The sequence below is a fragment of the Crotalus tigris genome, unplaced genomic scaffold (assembly GCF_016545835.1).
Source record: "Crotalus tigris isolate CLP2741 ecotype Arizona unplaced genomic scaffold, ASM1654583v1 scf7180000017546.9332058, whole genome shotgun sequence".
Lineage (NCBI taxonomy): Eukaryota > Metazoa > Chordata > Lepidosauria > Squamata > Viperidae > Crotalus > Crotalus tigris.
This window is the reverse complement of record NW_024096465.1, coordinates 8,648,598-8,672,305: the sequence shown is the minus strand read 5'-3', so window position 1 is coordinate 8,672,305 and position 23,708 is coordinate 8,648,598. Positions and strand designations below refer to the sequence as shown.

The following is a 23,708-nucleotide window of genomic DNA, read 5'->3' as shown; positions in this document are numbered from 1 at the left end:
CCTCGTACCATTTAATTTGGATATTTTCAAGCAGCTTACCGGATAAAAACCTTTTAATGTTCTATTTATTTATTTTAATAGTGTTGCTTGGGATGCCTGTATAATCAGATAAGGGTCATTAAATCACTTGTGATTAAATAGGATAATAATATTTGCTCACCCTATTAATATTAGAGCTTATGCTGACTGTATTTTTGAAATTTTAGATGAAGATATATATTTTTAATTACATGAAAAGGATGCATTATCTCGTTGTGTGGATTATGCCCTTTACTGCATCTACCAGAATGTTTGCACATATTGGCCTTCAGATTTCCTCATGTTCTTACATGTTGACCTCGGGCATTTCTTTAGTCTCCCATCTGGCATCTGGTTTTGTTTTGTTTTTTTTAAACTTCCACATTATTCTAGCAGGTTTCCACTCTCAGATCATTCAACATTCTGTAAGACACACTAAGAAATAAGTGTTGATACTCTTCATAGCTGTAATTGATGAAGAATATGTATGCTCCATTCACCAGCTGGCATTTTTCACTGACCTTTATCTTCTAACTGTTTGCAAAAGATCCCACTACTGTATTTTCTCAGTCCTTAGAAGAAGAATTTGCAGAGTCACCTCACAGTACTTTCTCTCTCTCCTTAGGGCCAATCCAAGACATTCCATTGGAGCGTTGGTTCTGCTGCAGACTCAGCTGGTCATTGTACTCTTTGCAGACATTGAAGGTCAAGCAAGGAGACACTAACATAGGGTTTTTCTTTCCCTGATCAACAAGATATATCTGACATCTGCAGCTGGATTGGATACTGAATCTTATAGTTTCTGCAGAGTCCACAACTTTAGGCAACGGCCATCTTGCACTCTCTTGTTTTTGTCATTGGAACCACAAGGAGGCAAATAATTGGCTGCCTGATTTAATAGCCAGCAGTGTCTTTTACTTTGTGTGCATCTTCAACATTAGAGGAAGTGAAATTTGAGATTATTGAGACTTTTAATATGGGTTTTTAATGAATGGTATTTTTTTTTTCAGTGTTTACCTTTCCCTGGGTGCAAGATATTGGGAGAATGGTAGTAACCTTTTGGCTCATTCTAATGCACAGTTGATCTTGACAGGGTTTCATTTGACCAGCTTCCAAATGACTCTGAGTGATTTTGTTATCTCTGCCCATCTCTGTTCCTTTTTTTAAATGGTTTTTATATTGTTACATTTTATATTGTTATATTTTTAACAATTTGTAAGCTTCCAGGTTGCTGGAAGTCAGTATATGAGGTTAATATATTATTATTGATCATCGCACAGTCAGCCAGATATTCAGACTGGATTTGGCATTTTGTCTACCTATCGAGTTCTTATCCAGGACCTGGGATAGGCAGATGTGGATGTTTGATGGTATTACAGGTATCGTCGCAGGATGGAAGCAGTTCCTAGTAAGGCCGCCTTTTGCAATTGACTAATAGCGAATTTGTCAATGCCAATGGTGTTCAAGTGGTGCTCCCGTTGTTTTGGGATTGCACCCAAGGAGCCTATTACTATTGGTACTACCCTTGCTTGCTTTTGCCACAGTCTTTCTATTTCTATTTGTAAGTCTTTGTATTTTGTTATCTTTTCCAGTTCTTTCTCGTCTATTCTGCTGTCCACAGGCACTACCACGTCCACTATCCAGACTTTTTTGTCTTTCTTATCGACAATTGTTAAGTCTGGGGTGTTATGTTGCAGGTGCTTGTCTGTTTGAATTCTGAAGTCCCAGAGCAGTTTAATTTTACCATTTTCTATGACTTTCTCTATTTTATGATCCCACCAGTTTTTGCTTACAGGCAAATGATATTTTTTGCAGATCTTCCAATGCACCCTTGTTGCTACTTTGTCATGCCGCTGCTTGTAATCAGTTTGTGCAATCTTCTTGCAACAGCTTACCAAGTTGTCCACTGTTTCTTCAGCTTCTTTGCATAGGCGGCACTTACTGTCTGTTGCTGTCTTCTCAATTTTGACTTTGTATGCATTTGTCCTTAATGCTTGGTCTTGTGCAGCCAGAATTAGTCCCTCGGTCTCTTTCTTCAATTTTCCTGCTCTTAGCCATTGCCAGGTGTTGTTATTATCTGCTTTCCCAGCTATTTTTTATTATTATTATTATTATTATTATTATTATTATTATTATTATTATTATATACAAAAATGTGTAATCATAATTGCCAGGTTTTTAGCTGCTGTTAGCCTTCATACACATCAAGTATTTCCCTAGAATGAACCTAGGATGTTGTAATGTATCAGCAAGGTATATATGCAGATCCAAGCAATGTGGTCTTTTCAAACTGACAGATGGAAATTTTGTCAATGTGCAGACTTTATGACTAAGGTTTTTTTGGTATGGTCCCCAGAGTGCCAATAACCACTGAGAAAATTATGGCCAGTTTATTCTATAATCTTTCAATTTTGATTTCAGATCTTGATACTTTGTGATCTTTTCCAATTCCTTGTCCACACCTTCTTCTTTTCAATTCAAGTGTGGTCTGGTGTTTTATGAGACAACACTTTTTCAGTTTGTATTCAGAGATCCCACAGTATTTTATGCTCATTTTCAGCTACTTTCCCAATTCATAAAAATGGGCTGTGATGATGTGATTTTCAAACATAGTATACTTTTGTTTTTCTGTGGTTTTTTTTTCAGTTATCATACTGTGATGGAATATAGTCTGGATTCCCAGACAATACAAAATAAAATAGACAAAAGGAGAAAAGAGGGCTCCATAATCACCATAATCATAATAATCTCTATAATAAAAGAACAAATAGTTCTTCAATTCTTTCCTGCAGGACATAAAAGTGGAATAATTTGTATCTCTAGTGAGAGATCATTCCAAAGTCAAATACGGCAATATAATAGATGCACTTCCTGGATCCCATGATATGATATTGACAGGGCTTGGAGTTTATATACCCTATCACACCATACTGGAAGAATAGAGACAATTGGAAATAGACAGTGCCTCAGACAGGTAAGGCCTATATTGTGAATTTAAAGATGATAATCAGAATTTTGAATTGCACCTGGAAGCCAAGTGGTAAACAATGCAGCTAGTTAGTGAAGCAGCAAGATGATATACACGTAATGTGTTGCCCCCATCACTAGCTGTGCTGCTGCATTTGGCACCATCTGCAAGTTCCAGATGTTCTTCAAGGGCAATCCTGAGTAGAATCTACTACATTAATAAATTATGGGGTAACTAGGGCATGAGTGACTGTTTAGAAGGCTTTTCAATAGAGGAAGGGATTCAATCAATGTATTAGGTGTACCTGTGCAAAGATCCACAGTTTCTACCTGTTTTTTGAGGAGAAACTGAAGAACAAGAAGACCCCCAAATTGTGTACAAGTCTTGGAAATGGAAATAAAACACCATTGAAAGTCCGCAGTGGAATACCATTAGTTCTGAGGAGAGCCAAATAGACATAATCACTTGGTCTGGTCAGGATTGATCCTGAGTCTTTTTTACCACATCCATACCCACACGTGCTCAGGACTTTGGCTGCATTGCTTCACTGGCTAGATGTCAAGGTATATAATTGTGTGTTATCCATATATTGATGCCTGGTTTAGTCCTAGTGAGAGCAGGTTTGGATGGTGTGAATGTTTTTATTGTGGTGGGAAGAGAAGCTAACTTTCCTAGATATGAGGCACTACAGAATCAGTAACAAAAGTAGGCCAATGATTTTGATGTGCTATTTGGATACATTTAGGAGTTAAATGAGATCCTTGGATCTGTTAGCAAAATTGAGGGTTCAGGGTGTTTTATTTGATTGGGAGTTATGGGGATATAGTAACATTTTGGTGATGGATGCGCAGAGGGAGATATGGTAGGAGGCAGGGATAAGCTGGGAAGGTATATTTGATATATTGTATTGATTATGTCTGCTATTTCCCAGTTCACTGTCATTAGATTCTCAATGCCCTGGACTCAGGTTGTTTGTACTTAATGGTTAGTTGATCTATAATAAAATACTCCTCATTCATGATGTTATCACGAATAAGAGGGCTGATCTGGAATGTATAAGGAAGACCTAAATGGGGTTGGGGTATGTTTGTGACTCCTCTCAGAAATGTATCCATTTGGGTTTCAGATGGCATCACTACACCAGGATAGGGGCAGACAAGTAGAGACACTGTTCCCCAGATAAGGTACAATACTCTGTTTTGAAGTTATGCTGAAGGAATAGATTCTGCAGCTACTGATCTGAATTGCTAGATGCTGTGGCTAAGTTGGTAGTGGATTTTTCAAAACATGGTTCTGGAAGATTTCAACTGTCCTAGGCATACATTTTGCACCCAAGTAAAAAATGAAGACAGAAATATGAATGGATAAAACTTGCTGCAACTGACTGAATTGTTTGAAAATATTGTTTCTTGTTATAATTGAATATATTAGTGTTTCATGCTTTCTAGAAAGAATAAATATTTATGGAATAGAATTGAAAGTGAGTTTATTGATCAGTATGTATGAAAAAAAAATTACTCTGGATGGAAGAAAGAATATTGGATTGACTTATTGAGAACCCTGCCTTAATATGAAAATGACTCTTATAATGTTATCACCATTGATTGCTGTTAATGCAGCATCTAGGAAGATAGAGAGTTCATTGGGATTGAAGGATTACCGTTTGGTTCATCTCACTGTTGCTTAGTCATATGTCCTGAATAGTTGGTTAACAATTTTGTAAGCTGCACTAGTTTTGTGATTTGACCTCATCATTTAATGCACTCTAAATTACGCACTTAACTTATTTAATGTTTGAAATTTGGTAGAGGGGTTCATGGGGAAAATGTTTACGGTTGCTACAAATTTCATCAAACTCTAACACAGTCATAGGCACTTAAAAATAACAATTATTAAGTTGTACCTTGAAATATATTATATAAATTTCTGTGAACTTGGACAGAGATTTTATGTTTTCATAAATTTGCTCCCAAATTTCATCCCATTTATATAATAATAATAAAATAGATTCTATCCATCTTTTTCTCCAATCTCATGCTGAATTGTCTATTAAGTCAGATTGGTATATTTTTAGAGTTACCGGGATAAGATTTTTCTATTTTTTGATTAAGGTAAAACTGTTAGTCTTATCACATCACTTTTTGGAAATATCCCTATGAGGCTAACATTATGCTTGTATCTGGACTTAATTCTTAATATATAATTGTTAATTATCTTTTTAATTAAGTCTGATTTTTTGAAGAAGCCAGAAAATCATTTATAGGTGATTCATATTTTCTCCACCTTCTCTGCAAATAATGATCTGCTATACCAGTATGACTTTCTTGTACAAGTCACTAATCAGAATACAGTGTATTCTTTTATCCCAAGGAAAAGTCTTTCTAATATAGCCACTCCATAATAAAATATTAGATTTAGTTTCAATCCCAAACCGTATTGGATTGTTGCACATTGTAAAGGGAAAGATGGCGGAACAATTAGAGAGTGTTTTATGTTATTCAGATGTATTTAATAAAACACTTTTGTGATCAACTGATATTTCATAGGACATATATGCTAGATTATCAGGGAAAGCTGAACAGTTGAACTCAAGGAGAATGCAGTCTCTTTTCAAACAAATTAGTGATAGTGCCAGCCCCCAAATTAGACAAGGGTTTTTTACTTTTCTAATAATCATTCCATCTAGATAGCTAGATAGCCAGACAAACTAAGTGTTGTAGCTATAATATAAAACTGAATTTGGATAGAGTAAAAAATAAGAGATATCTATGATTCAATACCCAACTTTAAACCCATAGGTTTCAATTTTGAGTTGTTGGTTTCAAGCAAGCAAAACTAGCTGTCTTCAACAGATTAGGAAATATAGACAGGCCAAAGAAACACACACAAATTTGCCTTGCGTGACAGACTAGGGAAAATCCAACTATTGTCCTACCAGTCTACTTTAGGATTTAGTTACCTGGAGATTTTTTTCACAATTTATCCTACTGTAATGATGGAAAGAAATTCTGTACTTTATTAGAGGAAGAATCTCTTCAAAATCATGTAGTTTCAATAAAAGCTTCAGTTTGCTTCCTTAGTCACAAAGGAAATACTGGTGCTGAATGTGTGTGCTGAACAGAATTTTCAGAGCTATTAAAAGGTTTTTAACAGATCCATTAAATATTTTCTGCTATTGCTACCTTTTGCTCTTTGAGAAACATTTTCTTTAGTATTTATCTCCTTAGTTTTAATGAATTTCTTTCCCCTTTAAACACAAATTATTATTTCTGTGTTGTCAGTATTCAGCTTCTTTTCCAACTATTTAAAATGTACATACTTGGAAGATTTATTTTTTAGCATCAGTGTTTCCAAAAATTTTATTGGATGATTTATTGAAATTAATCCAACATGTTCTACAAAGTAATTTTTTTAGGAATAAAATGACTTAACAAAGAAAAAATGCTGCTATAAGACTTGGGTTAGTAGCAAGGACAGCATGAATGCTGAAGGTCACTGCTTCAGCATCTACAGCAATCTATTCCTATATGTAAAATAGTGCAATAAACTCTGAATAGTAAACACATTATTAGAATTTTGGAAAGAGCTAAAATTTGGTGAACAGAATACAAAACCAAATTGATGGATGGGAAGGATCAATTATGAATTGAGGCGTTCAGTTTTAATTCTAATATTAAAAAAGACAGTATTTCCAAAGGTCAAATATGAACACCCTCTCATCTCAGAATTTTTAACAGAGACCGTCAGTGCTGAGGAGTGACTGGAGTGGAAAAATATAGTCAAAGGGAGCAGAAAGCTCTTATTTCCCCCTTTCCAATTTCTCTCCCATCTTTCACTTTTGATAATGTTTTGCAAATAACCTACTCTGCCCAGGATGATCTTGGTTCTTAGGCTTTTCTCAGCAGCTCAGGACGAGATGGTTGTTTGTCCAATGTACTGCTAGAATTGATTGTATTACTTGAAATTATCAGAGAGTCCCTCTACATCATTTTTTTCAAGTATCTTTAGAAACAAGGACTCATTTATACAATCATAGAGTTAAGCACATTTAGAGGTCATTTAGTCAATACTTGCTTAATGTATTACGGATTTTCTTAAATAAATCTAATGAAAGAGGGCGCCCACTGTCATTTTGAAAATTTTCATTGCCTTCAAGAAAATCAATTATGCTCGAGAACTTACATCAAGCAGATGTTCGGCAAGAAAATTGCAACATTTATTAGTTACCCTTTTTAAGGATACATCACACTGTGGATAAAATTTATTAATTATGTCACTGAGCAATAATTTGGGGAATGTGAAGCATCAGGAATATATGATTCTGTAGTTTCTAATGCAATCAAGACATCCATATAATTGGCTATTGAGAGGAAAATTTTGTGATGTAGTACTTGATTGTTCATGTGATGACCCAGGCACAGCACAGAGGCAATGCAGTCAGCTGGCAATTCAAACCACCCTTTAATTGCTCCAAATTTTCCCCAAATGCTCCCGCATTTCTGGCAAGCCTCTAAACAAAGGAAGACACAAACACCTTCAGCCGCCTCTGGCTGCAAGTATTTTCACATACAGTTTGATTGGAGAGGAATTTACTCAAGGCCATGGAGATAACAAGGAATAACACATACATCATAAACCTAACGAGTCTGTGTGAATACACACTTGCCTGAGCAGTTTCAAAAGGGAAGCCAAAATAGAGTCTGAGATCTTTGAACATCCAAGCAACGTTGTCAGCCAATCCAATGGTCAGACTTTTCAGGTTTCCAAGCAGAAGCCACAGAACAAGAGATCAGCAACAACACACACAAAACTCCAAGGAATCAGTGTTTGTTCCCAATCAATGCCTCTCCCCACAGCGTCTCCTTAAATCTCAGTCTCCAGGTGTGCCTTGTGGAGAGGGGCGGGACACTCTCTTCCCAAGTAGTTGAGCCTTTCTACATTGTTCCCTCCTTCTCTCCACTCTCCATGCTCTGGGATCAGGTAGGGGTGGCCCTTGCTCATTGCCTGAACTCTGTCTCTCCTGTTCATCCTGTCCCAATCCTGAAGGGCCCTGACCTGCCTCGGCCTGCTCTTCCCCACATTCCTCTGAAACCACAGACACCTCTCCCTCGACCTCTATAGGGTCCCTTTCCAGCTCATTTTCCTCTGCAGATTCAGGCTCCGATGGAGGCATGACAGTTCATCAGGATGCTGACTGAGAGCAAAGGAATCTAGCCTATCCATAATGTCTAAGTAACTGACTAAGGAACTCCAATCCATAGAAGAAATTTATAAGAAAATATAAATTATTTTGGTTGGATCTGTCAGAGGCTTATGTAGACCAGCAGACTGTCCCACAGATGCTAGCAGGAAATCCAGAGCAAGATACCAAAACTCTTAGGCCCCTTAGCAGCTGTTGATCAGAAGCATTTTGACTCTGAAATTAGAAAGAATATGTTAAAATAATAAACAATGACTTTACAATTAATAGCATTTTTCTCATTATTTGTATGTCATTTTAAAGCTCTCTAGTGGTGGCTGAAGAAAATCATAGTATAAAGGCTGATTTAGAGTTGCCCACAACTTCCTCTAGGGGTCGCCACATATCTATGCTCCGAAGGGGTTGATGGGTAAGCATAGGTTACACACCTCCCAAATTGCAACTGCATGTTGTTAATTTGACTTCCTGATCTATGCTTTGCTTTTTGAGTGCCCTCTAGCCAGAATGTTACATTTGCAGAAATATAAATGGAACACCTATGCAGCCATCCCCAAACGACAGATGCATATGTTTCCTGACATGCAGTGATGGAGAAATCTGTTCTACCATTAAATTTGGTGCATAAAATATTGTTTGTTTGCTTTGAATTTATAAATCATTTACCTTAGTTGAATGGTAATGATAGAATAACTTAGGTATATCCTTCACATCAAATATGTTTACATATTTCTCTGCAATACTTCTTTCTCCTCTTTTTCTGGTCTAAAACAGAAGTCCCCAACCTTTTGGTTATCAGGACTGGTTATGTGGAGAGAGGTTTTTCCGCAGACCAGAGGGGGCGTGATTTAATGTACTGCCTGAATTCCGCAGATGGGGCTTTGCTTGTTTGCGCGGACCGGTTGCTGGCATGCTGCAGCCATGGACCAGGGGTTGGGGACCCCGATCTAAAAGGTCCCAAGTGCAGTAATTTTTCTTCCCAGATGAGTTATTCTTTGTAATAATCTTAGTTACTTTTCTCTGCCACATTTTATGATACAAATAACACCAAGATAGAATAATTAGAACTATATAACTTATATATGGGGGTTTGATATGGATATTTTTAGCATTTATTTCTTTTCCAAAAGTTCTAAAGGACTTTTTCTCAAATAGCTGTACATTGAGTCAATGTTTTCATTATCAAATAAAACAAAATTATCTACTCTAGATTGTTTTTTCTAAAGTTATCCCAATATGGAGTGCCAATAAATGCATAGTTAAGTGATTCTAGATTAGTTAGATAGCAGCCAACTACAGGTAGTCCTTGAGTTATGACTGTAATGGAGACTGCACATCATAGTCTTAATTCGTGATGGTCATAAATATGGTCACTCATGTGACCAACCTGATTCTGCAATCTTTCTTGAGGCTTGAAGTCATTAAGGGACATTGGAGGTCTTCTAGCCCAACCTCCTGCTCAGGCAGGAAACTGTATACCATTTCAGACAAATATTTGTCCAATCTCTTCTTTAAAACTTCCAGTGTTGGAGCATTCACAACTTCAGGAGGCAGGTTGTTCCACTGATTAATTGTTCTGACTGTCAGGAAATTTCTCCATTCTAGGTTGCTTCTCTCCTTGATTAGTTTCCATCCATTGTTTCTTGTCCTGCCTTCAGGTGCTTTGGAGAATAGCTTGACTCCCTCTTCTTTGTGGCAACCCCTGATATATTGGAACACTGCTATCATATCATCCCTAGTGCTTCTTTTTATTAAACTAGACGTACCCAATTCCAGCAACCGTTCTGTATATGTTTTAGCCCTCAGTCCGCTAATCATCTTTGTTGCTCTTCTCTGTACTCTTTCTAGAGTCTCAACATCTTTTTTACATCGTGGTGACCAAAACTGGATGCAGCATTCCAAGTGTGGCCTTACAAAGGCATTGTAAAGTGGTATTAACACTTCATGTGATCTTGATTCTATCCCTCTGTTAATGCAGCCTAGCACTGTGTTGGCTTTTTTGGCAGCTGCAGCACACTGCTGGCTCATATTTAAGTGATTGTCTACTAGGACTCTGAGATCCCTTTCACAGTTACTACTATTGAGCCAGGTACCACCTATATTATACCTGTGCATGTTGTTTTTCTTGCCTAAATGTAGAGCTTTACTTTTTTCATTGTTCAAGTCTGTCAAGATCCTCCTGTATCTTAAGCCTATCTTCTGGAGTGTTGGCTATTCCTGCCAGCTTGGTGTCATCTGCAAATTTGATGAATTCCCCATCTATCTCCTCATCCAAATCATTGATGAAGATGTTGAAGAGCACTGGGCTCAGAACAGAGCACTGGGGCACCCCACTGCATACATGGTCACATGACCCTTGGATACTGCAAACGCTGAAAATGCAGACCAGTTGCTGAGCACCCAAAGTGCAGTCATATGACTATGGAGTGGGAACAGCTGTTGGAATTTTGAATCTGGGTCTTAAATACCCCCAGGGTACTCTGTTGTAACTTTGAATGTTTGCTAAGCAACTGGTCATAAGTTGAGGACTGTCGGTAACCACTCCATAAACCTATCAGAGATGGACTAATTGGTCCTTCAGTAGGAGATCATGGAACTCTGAGGAGTAGTGGTGGGATTCAACCAGTTCGCCCCACTTTGGCAGAACTGGTAGCTAATTTTTTGTTGCCTAGGTTCAGAATGGACTTCCAGAAGCGGCATCTGTTGTGTTTTTGGTTCGTTGGCAATTGATGAAGATGCATGGTGAAAACAACAAGCTCTTTATTTCTCTCTCCTACAACCAAGCAAGCAGCAAAAGACACGCAGGCCTTTTATAGGGCCAGAGACCCAGACAGTGTGAACCAATAGGAATTGAGCATTTTCGTGCCTTGCGCATGTGCACAAGGCTGGCGTCATCCTGTCTGGTCCCGGGAAGCTTTTGGAATGCCCGGGACCATTTGCAACATTCTGAGCCTGCTTTTAGCTCTTGCAGGCTCAGGACACAACACCCTTCCCCCTAGATGGAACACACCTAGCTTACACACAGGTGCATTGTGCAATACAGGGAGAGTAGAATACAGATGCATTATTCAAATGCAAAGAGGGTGGAAATGCTTGGGTCTGCACGCAGGCAAACACCTTTCAAAATAGTTGTTAACTCAAATAAAATATATCCAGAATCAAAATAGTATATGAGACTCTTCCTAAGTGTTAATCCCCTCATTCAGTGACCTCATACAAGGTTCCTTATGTGTTGACAGGAACTTCACATATTCTTCATAGATGTTTAGGTGGGCACTTTGCCTGCTGCAACCCTCTAAGGGCCAGTGAGGGTGCCTGGCCTACCTGCTTGCCTACCAGGCTAGGCAGGCCAGGACTTTGGTGCCCTAGATATCCAGGTGACCCTGGTGAGAGTGCCTGGCCTATCTGCTTGCCTACCAGGCTAGGCAGGCCAGGACCTTGATGCCCCAAATACCCAGGTGACCCACCCAACTGCTGACGGGCTGGACCCTCTGAGTCCAAGCCAGTATACCTTGGAGGAATGGAAGTCCCCGAGTCCACAATAGACTCCTCTTGGGAACACTGTCCCTCGAGCCCAAGGCCAGCAGTTGGTGAGGCCTGAGTGGTGGAAGTGCCCCAGTACTCTGTAGCCCCCGAGCACATGCCAGAGGTGCCAGAGTCAGGAGCCACCTCCATGGCAAACCCCTTGCTACTGACTTCCTTTTTGGAACAATTGCTGAATTATGAGAGTGCCACTGATGGAATTCCTTTTCTATGGCTGTGTTTGATCTATATGGATACCCCTGGTCTGTCTCTCTCTGTCTGGAGCACTATCTGACATGTTTAAATAATGTGGATACCCCAGGTGTGACTCCCTGTCTGGAACAATAACGGATGTGCGGGATGACCCCCTATCCTGGGAATTCCTGCTTGGAGCACTTGCGGAATCTTGGGATGACCCCCAAACAGCCTCAGCAGCTTGTGAGAACCTGTGACCCAGAATGATATTATGGTCCTTCCCCCCCCCAGAACAGAGCCAGGAGCAGAAATGTGGCTGTCCAATCTCCAACGCAGTTGGTCTATGTGTCTGCAAAGAACGTGGCCATCATCCAAGGCAACTTCATATGACAACGGCCCAGAGACCTTGCAGACCACAGCTGTGACCCAGAGATGTCCAGGCCCATAGTTCCTTGCCCAAACCGGATCGCCCACCAGAAGTCTCCTAGGTGCCCACGGTTGTGACACCTGTGAAGCCACCTGGTTTGGGTGCAACCTGTCCAGTTTGATGAGGAGAAGGCAACCCCAGCGGAGTTCTGCAGTGCTCTTCCCTGTGGCTGTGCATGGTGTGGTGCAGTGTGCAAGAACGAAATCTGCTAACCTGTGATGCCAGTTACCGTAAGTCAGTTTGTTGAGAGCATCTTTGGTAGTGCGCACCATTCTCTCTGCCTGTCTGTTGGAGGATGGGGGGAAGGGACCAGAAGTCACATGCTGGATCAAGTTGGCCTGAAGAAAAGCCTGGAACTCAAAAGAGGTAAATTGAGGGCCATTATCTGAAGCAAGGACATCTGGGAGTCCGTGTGATGCAAAAATTCGTCTCAACACCTGGATGGTCCTGGCAATAGTAGTGGAGGAAACAGGAGCAACCTCTAGCCACTTGGAATGGCTGTCAATGATGAGAAGGAAGAATTGCCCCTGAAAGGGCCCAGCATAATCTATATGCAACCGTGACCATGGGGTTTGAGTTTCCTCCCACCTATGTACTGGTGCCTGAGGCATTTCAGGCCATGACTGTTGGCACAGTTGGCACCTGTGCACCTGAGCCTCGATGGCTTTATCAAGCCCAGGCCACCAAAGATGGCTGCGTGCAAGCTCTTTCATCCTTACTATACCAGAATGTCCCTCATGCAGAGAGAGCAAGATTCTAGACCTCAATGAGGCTGGGATTACTACCCTGCTACCCCATAACAGGCAACCCTTGAAAGTGGAAAGTTCATACTTGTTGTGTCAGAAGCTTTGGAACTCCGTATCAGGGCACTTGTCAGGCCATCCTGACAACACCCAGGTCAGCACGCATGTAAGTGTGTGTGAACAGTGGCAGTTTCTGCAGCCACGTCCCTAGCATTTAGGGGAGATTCAGGCAACTCCTGAATGGAAAGAATATTAATGGCAGGAGTAGGGTATGCCTCTACCTGTTTCAGAGGTAATCTGCTTAGGCCATCTGCATGACCCATCTCTTTTCCAGGTTTGTGAACTAGAGTGTAGTCATATGCTGACAGGAAAATGGACCATCTCAGCATATGAGGAGAAATGATATGTGGTGTCTGTTTGTTAGTGGTAAAGAAATCCAGCAGAGGCTTATGGTCTGTATAGACCGTGAAGTGGCGGCCATATAAGAAATCATGGAATTTCTTTATGCCAACCACTACGATCAAGGATTCTCTGTCAATCTGAGCGTAATTCTCTGCAGATGACAGAGTCCTTGAATAGTAGGCCACAGGGACTTGTGTCCCATCAGCCTTCAGATGGCTAAGTACTGCTCCCACCCCATAAGGAGATGCATCACAGGCAATGCAAACAGGCAGTTGCTCATTGAAATGCGCTAAAACAGCATTGGAAGAGAGCAAAGCCTTAACCTCATTGAAACTCCTGTCATGGACTTTAGTCCACTGCCATGGAGTCTGCTTGTCTAAGAGCCTGTGTAACGGCTCTGCCACTGCAGCCTTATGTGGGAGAAATGCATGGTAAAAATTTAAGAGTCCCAAGAAGGTTTGCAGCTCACTCTTGGACTTGGGGCTTGGGGCCTGCTGAATAGCTTGCAGTTTGGATTCAGCAGGGTGAATGCCTTGGGCATCAATCCTGAAACCTAAGAAGTCAGTGGAAGTGACTCTTATCTTGCATTTATCCTGCTTTAATTTAAGGCCTGCTTTTCGAAAACGAAGCAAGACAGCCCTTAACCTTTCTGCTAAATTTTGAGATGACTCCCCAGCAATGAGGACATCATCGAAGTAGGGACAGACCCCAGGAATACCTCGAAGTGTGCTCTCCATGACACTTTGGAATATTCCAGGGGCTACATTTACCCCAAATTGCAGTCTTTTGACCTTGAAGGCTCCCCTATGAATTACAATCATCTGGGCCTCTGCAGATGCCTCATCAACAGGCAGTTGTTGATAGACCTGTGCCAGGTCATGTTTCGCAAAAATGCACCCCCCCTTGAGGGAGGCCAGAATATGGCTTACAACAGGCACTGGATAAGCATGCTGTTGCAACGCTTTATTCAGTGTACACTTATAGTCTGCACATATACGGATTTCCCCATTAGCCTTTAGAGTCGTTACTATGGGGGTTTCCCATGGACTAGAATCCACAGGTTCTAAAATGCCCTGCTGGAGCAATTTGTCCAGCTCAGCATCTATCTTACTTTTGAGGGCAAAAGGCACCCTCCTAAGCTTGACCCTGATGGGCGTGATAGTTGGGTCTAACCGTAGTGTAATGGGAGGCCCCTTGTAGGATCCTAGCTCTGAACTAAACACATCTGCAAACTCCTTGCAAACCTCTGCAAGGCCCAGCGTTTGCAAGTTATGCAGCCCAGTTACTTGGATTCCCAGATCATCAAACCAATCGAGTCCTATAAGACTCGTACGTTCACCCCCAACTACCACCACATCCAGGAAACCTTCAAAATCCTTATGCTGTACCTTGAGTGTGGCCTCCCCCTTTACACAGACCTTAGAATTTTGGAAATCAGTGAGTATTAGATTCGATGGCCTGAGTTTAACTCGAAGGCCACTACTGCTGCAAATCCTTTTGAAGGTGTTAATTGAAATAATTGATAGAGCGGACCCTGTGTCCAACTCCATCAATAAGGGAATCCCTTGCAACCTCACATTAATGCGAAGTTTTTTCTTAAGGGGCTTGTGTGTCCCTGTCCTCAGAATACTCCTGTGCGATGCACAGAAGCCCACCCTGTGTTGGCTGGGGACCCTGGTACCTTTCTGAAGCAATTCTTCCCAAGGTTGGACCTTCTGGCAACCCAAACAGATGGAGGTGATGTGGCCTTGCCTGCCACACACACTGCAAATGGCGGAGTGAAACCTGCAGTCAGCTCGCTTGTGGCGTCCTCCGCATCTGTAGCACTGAAGAGATGCTGGGGCCTTGTCCGGATGGCCCTTCGGCTTCCTTTCAGCTGGCTGGTGAAGTCTGTCCACCTCCTCTTCAGGATCTGTTTCTGATTCTTCTCTTGATGGACAGTAGCGGTGGCTGGAGGGTTCCTGGCAAGCCGCAAAGCCTTCACAGCACTGCCTGCTGCTTCTTTAGCTGCCACCTCTCTCAATGTGTCTTGGAACAAGACCTCTTCTTTCGCAAAAATCTTTTGTTGTAGGTCTCTACTTCTTAAGCCACACACGAAGCAATTGTGCAGCCTTTCTTCCAGATCCTTGAACTCACAAGGCCTGGCCACTTGTCTTAAAGCAGCAATAAAGTCCGCAGCAGATTCACCTGGCCTCTGGTCTCTCTGCTTGAACGCGTGCCTCCAAGCGATGACAGATAACTTCGGCTGGAAGTGTTCCTTCAACATCTTCTTCAAGTCAGCGTATGTTACTGACTCCAGAAGTGCAGGGGCCACCAGATTTTCTGCGATGTCAAAAGCTTCTTCTCCACAGGCACACAAAAGAGTTGCTGCCTTCAGGCTGTCTTCTCTTATCTGATTTACTCTAAAGTAGTTCTCCACCGTGGTATATAGGAATTCCATCTCTCTGGATGGGAGACATCAAAATCAGTCAAGTGGCTGATCTTCGACATCGTAAACTTTACGACCTTCACTAATTGCCTCCTCTGCAAGCTAATGTTTGGGAAAAGGTCCTTTTGCCGAGCTCACCTCCAGTGACACTGTACTGGCAGGCTGAGTCATGGATGCAGACACCGTTTTCCTAATCGTCCTTAATTCTTTTTTATTGCTTGCAGGGATTCCACCTTCGTTGCCAGTTGTTGCATTTTTGGTTCATTGGCAATTGATGAAGATGCATGGTGAAAACAACAAGCTCTTTATTTCTCTCTCCTACAACCAAGCAAGCAGCAAAAGGCACGCAGGCCTTTTATAGGGCCAGAGACCCAGACAGTGTGAACCAATAGGAATTGAGCATTTTTGCGCCTTGCACCACCCTGCCTGGTCCTGGGCAGCTTTTGGAATGCCCGGGACCATTTGCAACATTCTGAGCCTGATTTCAGCTCTTGCAGGCTCAGGACACAACAGCATCCACATAGAAAACTGGTTGTTCACATATTTGAATCCCATCACTGCTGAGGACCATATAGTAGATTGGGAAATTAAGGGGGGAAAATCCCAGATGACAATAGCAAAATACAAAAAACTCAGGCAAAATTTTAGTGTGCCAAACAAATTCTTCATTATACTACGGTGTCTTGACTGTAGCGGTGCATGTCTAATCCATATATTGAAATGTGAAGAATCATCTCAAACATGAATGCAATACCCCAAACATACTCCTGAGTGTAGTAAAGTCTTTCTATAGACTGCCTAGGTTTATAGAGTCTTAGAAATGTCTTTATTGTTAGCAATACATCTTCAGAAGAAAAGTTTGGCCAAAAAGTTCAACTTCTAATCTTATTGGTTGTCTCCTTGAGTTAATTTAAAATTTGCTTGGATGTGGTTTTGTTTTAGCACTCTAGTCATCTTAATTCTTCACTTTAAACTCAAGGCTGTTTTCCAGATCAGACACTGCAGAAACTTAACTTAAAATTTGCTTGGATGTGGTTTTGTTTTAGCACTCTAGCCATCTAATTCTTCACTCTAAACTCAAAGCTGTTTTCCAGAACAGACACTGCAGAAAAAAAAAAAATCAAATGAAGTTGTTTTTTTTACATGTGGGTATTCATTTATACTGAGCCTCTTTTACTATTTGAATGCCCATTTTCTCAATTAGAAATGTATTTTAATAACTTGTGTGCTTACCCTAAATTAAAGTTATAAATAGCAAAAAAACGACAAAAAAACAAAAACAAAACCTACACAACAAAGCGCACTAGACCATTCCATGGAAATTGTTTGAAAAAATTATCACCATCCATATGAATGCCAGTGATTATTCTTGCATTGTTCCAAATTATTGGTACTGCCTGCAAATTGATGGCTTTGATTATGTTTCCATCATTCCATTATTATTATTTCAACATTACAGTTTTATTTCCTTAGAGGAGAGAAAAGCCATTGTGGAATGCTTTGAGTTGGTCCTGACAATTCCCATTATTCATATTCATATTATTCTAGCATTTGAGAGACAAGAAAATTTAAAATATCACAAATACATTTGCAAATCATGAATAATAATTTATTTCACGGTCACAGAAAAAAATATTGAGAAATTCCCTTTCTTTTGAGAAGGAAGCCTTGCTTGCTAGTTTAACAGTTCACTTATTCTGAAGCAAGACATATGACATGAGAATCTGAAAACCTGAGGGCAAGAAGAGAACATAAGAGCCTATTAGTTGTGCATGTCCTGCCCATGACTTTATTAACTATTTTACTCTTTGATTCTGGCAGGGTTTGCCATTGTTTTGTCTCTCCTTCCTTCCGTCCCATCTATCTACAAAAGTAGATAGAAAATGTTGAAACACAGCCCCAAATAGCCCAGGATTAGACTGAGGTTGCTACCTTCAAATAGCAGCTGCCCTGGGGACTTCAGCCATTTTCCCCTGCTGTTAAAGAGCCAGAAATAAGCAGACAGTTCTCTGGCATCCGACTTAAAGTGCTTACAGCCTGACCTTCACCTGTACACAAGTGTTGCTTCTACTATGTCCTATCAAGCCAGCTGAAAGGAATTACTGGAGTTGCCAGGTAACCAAACCTAGCCCTCTTGACATATGAGCCAGTTATTAACCTGAACATTTGAGTAGTCTGGCTCCTCAGTTAAATAACAAGTAAAAGGTACTTATCATTTACATTGATGTGGCATTAGTTTACCTGTATATCAGACATAGGCTCTATCTTCAATGTCAGAAAAGAGCAGAATTTTACTAGGAAGACAGTCAAACAGGACAGATGGTGATACCGTTTAATCAGCTTTGCTAAAGGCTAAAAGGAGCTGCATGAAATGGACAATTGGGGTAAGACACAAAATGCTTTGCAAATTTAAAATTGTATGTTTCTATCTTTAATTTTTTGAGTTTCTTTTTAAAATGGATTAGGTACACATTTATAAATAGATTGCTAGCTGCTTTGCTTGTTGCGGCATAAATCCAATTATTAAATACTGTATAGCTGAAGTGCCTGCATATTTCAGATACAGAACTGATAAAGTTATGAAGTAACTAAGTGAGTTTTAGTGGCTCTACAGCTGGAATCAGAAGAGTTTTTAATGTACAGCAGAATGTGAAGTTGTTTCAGATAGTCATGGATAATTTCAATTTAAAAATATTCTATCATCTCACTTAAAACAATCCTGCTGTACTGATAAATAAGGAAGTTGCATGCTATCTGTTTGTCTTAGACAGCCATGCCACCTCATTTACATGGTGTTATTACCATACAGTATAAGTCAAGAGATATACTATTGTAGTGAATATGTCAAGATTTGCAAGTGACTTTTCAGTTTCAATTGGTTTTCCCTCCCTGACAGATCTAGGTCAGTCTGGCCTGAATTGTATGTATATCTGTTTATGGTATAAAGCACCAATTCCCTTTAAATATTTTTGTATTATTTCTAGGTATTACCGTTCTCCAAGTATATGTCACTCGACTTAAGAAACTCAAACACTGTCAGAATTTCAAATTAAGGAGAAATGCTGCATCATCTCTCAACTAGCTGCCCAAGGGCATTTCTACTGATTCAGTTGTCATTATTTATTTAGGGTGCCTTATCAAGAAGCAGCCTGCCTATAAACATGATTTGCCTGGTTCTGCACTGTGGTTTCCTGCTTCATGCCATTGAAACATCCATCACCGTTTATTATATAACCTTACCTCTCGCCAGTTCACAGGGACATTTCCCAAGTCTTGAAAATGTGGGTGCTTTCAAGAACATTTCCACTGTGCCAACCCAAGCTACCTGTGGACTACCAGAAAGGAGTACTTTTTGTCAAAGTTCAGCTGTTGTTGAAAGTATTAATTTCTGTATTCGGCAATTTTGCATTCAGAAGTGTCCCTATAGATCATCTCCTGCTTCCTATGCTGCCATTCTCTCAGAAGGCCTGGGCAATGTTATCCAGCAAGATGAAAATGATGTGCCTCCTGGATCTTTTAGCAACACAAGTATTATTTTTCATGGTGAAAAGGATTGTTTTTCCACTCCTCGTCCTCGGAAGCTTGCTATTTCATTTACTTTAACTGTATGGTTGAAACCTGAGAAAGAAGGTGCAATGTAAGTAGCTGACAGATGGTTACTCAACCAGTAAAATCAAACATGATAATGGACAGAATTTCTTTTTGGGGAGGGTCACATAAAGCAAATGGCACTCTAATGTTATAACTCTAATTTTATGTAAACTTAGAAATACTTCTTGACTGTTTCACTTTAGGCAACATTTGTGGATTACCTATTTGATTGCACTACATGCCTGCTATTCTTTTTCTTGCTAATTATCAAACTTCATTTATGAACTACTGTTATCATTTCTATTTTAAATAGCAGGTATGGTGTTGAATGAAGGAGAACTAGTTAATCAATAGGTAGCCATGGAGGCGCACTTGTAGTAGCTTAATCCAGGTAACACCTGCCTCACTCAAAATTACTTTTTGTAGCTGTTTACATTTCCTCAAAGTATTTGGGAACTATGGTCTCTCCCCCTCTTCTATGCTGAGTGTTTATGATGCTCAGTTTATGGCTGCTGCATTCACTGTGGCAGGTGGAAATAGCTATTGTAGTGGATGGGAACTTTTTCTATGAGCAGATAGGGAATAGATATAATTTGGCCATGGAAATCCTTGGCCTAACAAAATAGCAGCCAGCTAAATATAATGGGATATAGATTTAAGATCAATATTGTCAGTTGTGCTCAATAATCACCTTGGACTAATTATTTTGAGCTTTTGCCTTCTGCATTATTATTTAGTGTAGTTACAACTCATTCATCTTTCCTATAATCTAAGAATATGGTGTTCTTTATCATTCATTTGTTCATTACATAAAATAGGAGACTGTCACATTTATTTCCTGTTGAGAAGTTTGATCAGTAATCATCATCTTGTGTCCTGTTTTGGAATGTGGATATGAGGGAACATTATGTGCAACATGGGCTGGGTGCAATGGGCAGACAGCTTTACAGTGACTAAGTCCAGAAGTTGATCTCTAGTAATATGAGACACGATAGAATCAGATTTGGGATGTCTCATGCATTTTGGTGTCAGAGCAGTAATAGATTAACATAATTATCTTTGTATGGGATGCTTCCTTGTTGTTAGTTGCGAAGTCGTGTCTGACCCATCGCGACCCCATGGACAATGTTCCTCCAGGCCTTCCTGTCCTCTACCATCTTCTGGAGTCCATTTAAGCTCACGCCTACTGCTTCAGCTACTCCATCCAGACACCTCTTTCTCTGTCGTCCCCTTCTTCTATTGCCCTCAATCTTTCCCAGTATTAGGCTCTTCTCCAGTGAGTCCTTCCTTCTCATTAGGTGGCCAAAGTACTTGAGTTTCAATTTCAGGATCTGACCTTCTAAAGAGCAGTCAAGATTGATCTCCTCTAGGACTGACCAGTTTATTTATTAAATTTATTTATTTATTTATTTATTATTAAAATTTATAAACCGCCCCACTCCCGCAGGACTCTGGGCGGCTAACAATAAAAACACAATATAACTTAACAAGACAAACAATACAGTAACATTCATCCAGGAGTCAGATTTTATAAACCCCAGGCCTGCCAGAAAAGCCAGGTCTTAAGCAGCTTGCAGAAAACCAACAGGGTGGGAGCGGTCCTAATCTCCGGGGAGAGCTGGTTCCAAGACGTGGGCGCTATCACAGAGAAATCCCTCCCCCGCGGCCCCGCCAAATGGCACTGCTTGGCCGACGGGACCCAGGAGGCCCAGCCTGTGGGATCTAACCGGACGAGGTAGTAGGCAGTCTCACAAATAGCCTGGCCCTGAGCCATATAGAGCTTTAAAGGTAATAACCAACACCTTGAATTGGACCCGGAGACCAATAGGCAACCAGTGCAGCTCGCGGAGGATAGGTGTAACGTGGGTGTACAGAGGAACACCCGCTATCACTCACGCGGCTGCATTCTGGACCAACTGTAGTCTCCGAATACTTTTCAAGGGTAGCCCCATGTAGAGCGTGTTGCAGTAGTCCAGGCGTGAGGTGACAAGAGCATGAGTGACTGTAAGGAGAGCCTCCCAGTCCAGGTAGGGTCGCAACTGGTACAGCAGATGAACTTGTGCGAAGGTCCTCCCAGCCACAGCCGTCAAATGATGTTCCAATTTCAGCTATGGATCAAGGAGGACACCCAAGTTGCGAACCCACTCCGAAGGGGGTATATTTTCCCCTGCTAGAGGCAACATCCAAAGCCACTCGGTCTTGTCAGGATTTAGCCTGAGTCTGTTAACCCCCATCCAGACCCTCACGGCTTCAAGGCAACGGCCCATCACATAGTCGGTTCACTGAGAGAGCTCAGGGAAGAGATATATAGCTGGGTATCTAATCTTTGATCATCAGTTTGATCACCTTGCAGTCCAGGGGACTTGCAGGAGTCTTCTCCAGACCATAATTCAAAGGCCTCAATTCTTTTGCGCTCAGCCTTTCTTATGGTCCAACTTTCACAGCCTGAAAGTTGGACCATTCCCTGATAGTGTAGATGAGGAAATGTTTTAACTGTTGCTCTGTGCTCATTGATAGTAGAAAGATTAGATACTCATTTTGTCTCATCCACAGAGGCCTATGCAATTTAGTTTGCATGCTTGTGTTCCTACCTGTGTGCATTTTACAAGGAAGGACAGTTTTTGATTAAAGCCAGCTTTTAGAGTGAATATCCAGAGATAGACTAAGGAAAAAAATTAGCTTATTTCTCAATTGATTGATAAATCCTTTTGTTGATTAAGAAGTTGTTGGTTCTTTATAGCTCCTTAGAGCAGGGGTGTCAAACTGCTGGCCTGTGGGCCGGATGCATCATGCAGAAGCCATGCCCACCCCATTGCCAGCAATAACAAAACTGCCCCGATACGTTGTACAACATCACGTGACATCATGAGTTTGACATGTCTGCTTTAGAGCATCAAACATTCAATTCCTATTCAAAAAGTGATGCAGCAAGAACATTTTTGAAGTTTAATATTAATTCTCTGTGTAGACCATGAGAAACATGAGTTTCACTCAATGTTTGACCATAAGGACTGTTTCAGTTCTCTTATGTGGTGACTATATCTTCTGTACAACGTACCTGGGACCAAAGCAAACACTCTGGACCTTTTCCTTGTAGAAAGGAAAGATTTGTCAAGTATGACAAAATGAAAGTAATGATTGTCTCCAAAATTCCTGTCACATTTCCCCATTCCTATTTCAATGCCTTCACCACTAGACTAAACTAGCTGTCTGTGTTTACAGTATAGTTGTTTGTCACCATGGGAGACAGGTATAGATTGGAATATAACATTTTACTCTTTATTAGCTCAGTATTTGACCTTGATTTGCCTCAAAAGAGCCTTGACATTGCTGAAGCAATGCACTCTTGATAGCAATATTCACAAGATTTTTCTCCACTTTGTACAGTGCATGTTTGGAAGCTCTCTCTCCCATGCTACTTATCTAGCCAATACCATATAAGTAATTCATAAGAGAATCCTTAAACTCCTTACATTATGATAGGCATGTCAAACTGCCTGCCCACGGGCCAGATGCACCATACCAAAACTGCGCCCACCCCGTTGCCGGCAATGGGGAAAAAGTCATGATACATTGTGCGATGTCGCGTGATGTTGCAGGTTTGACATGCCTGCATTATGATGTTCTTCTGCCGTCATTATTGGAGAGAAAGTTTAATAATAATCCCAGGCATGGGTGACCATATATCTGCTCATTGTGGGAAATAGTATCAGTCTCAGAGATGTTTTTAGGTGACCCATTCTACTTGAGTTAGTGTTCCTTGTTAGCAAACACAGTATAGCAAATGAACAAAATGTTTTTCTTTTCTTAGTCAACAATCATCCTAATTTTCAGAAGGGTTGCCCAGTTCTGCTCTATCATTATTGCCATTTAATGTTCACTTGTTTTTTTTATAAACTTGTTTAATAATTTTATATCTTTTCATGTATTTTTTGTCTGCAAAGCATCAACATGCTATTTTGTTATCCTCTTGTTGATTGTAAACCAAGTAAATTCTATATGGATCTGTGTGGAAGTGCCTGTAAATGGGGGGAGGGGGATGTGTGAATGGAAGACTGCAGCAGAAATGAGAGTGAAGAATCTGTGCAGCTGATCCTGGGGTCCACATTGAGTGGGCACCTAATGTGTTTTGAATTTCCGAGCCATAGCTATGCTTAAATGATTTAATTGGAAGCAAACTGAATTGTGTATGAATGTTTTTAAAGCTTAGGTATAAA

At 40.7% G+C, this 23,708-nt stretch overlaps 1 protein-coding gene across 24 annotated transcripts in view; it reads left to right on the top strand.

Annotated features, from left to right (window-relative positions):
* Window positions 1–18,026: 18,026 nt before the first annotated feature.
* The window catches only part of USH2A (usherin), a 466,524-nt gene continuing 460,842 nt past the window's right edge, over window positions 18,027–23,708 (top strand). For 23 of the 24 annotated variants that reach the window (XR_005555900.1, XM_039336192.1, XM_039336254.1 and 20 more), the window contains exons 1-2: window positions 18,027–18,284; window positions 18,885–19,537. Coding sequence is in view for 22 of the 24 variants with exons in the window: in XM_039336192.1 (XP_039192126.1) it covers window positions 19,062–19,537 (476 nt within the window). In the remaining 2 variants the exon portion in view is untranslated. Of the gene's footprint in view, window positions 18,285–18,884; window positions 19,538–23,708 lie in introns of those variants that run through there. The other variant, XM_039336263.1, reaches the window with a different exon arrangement.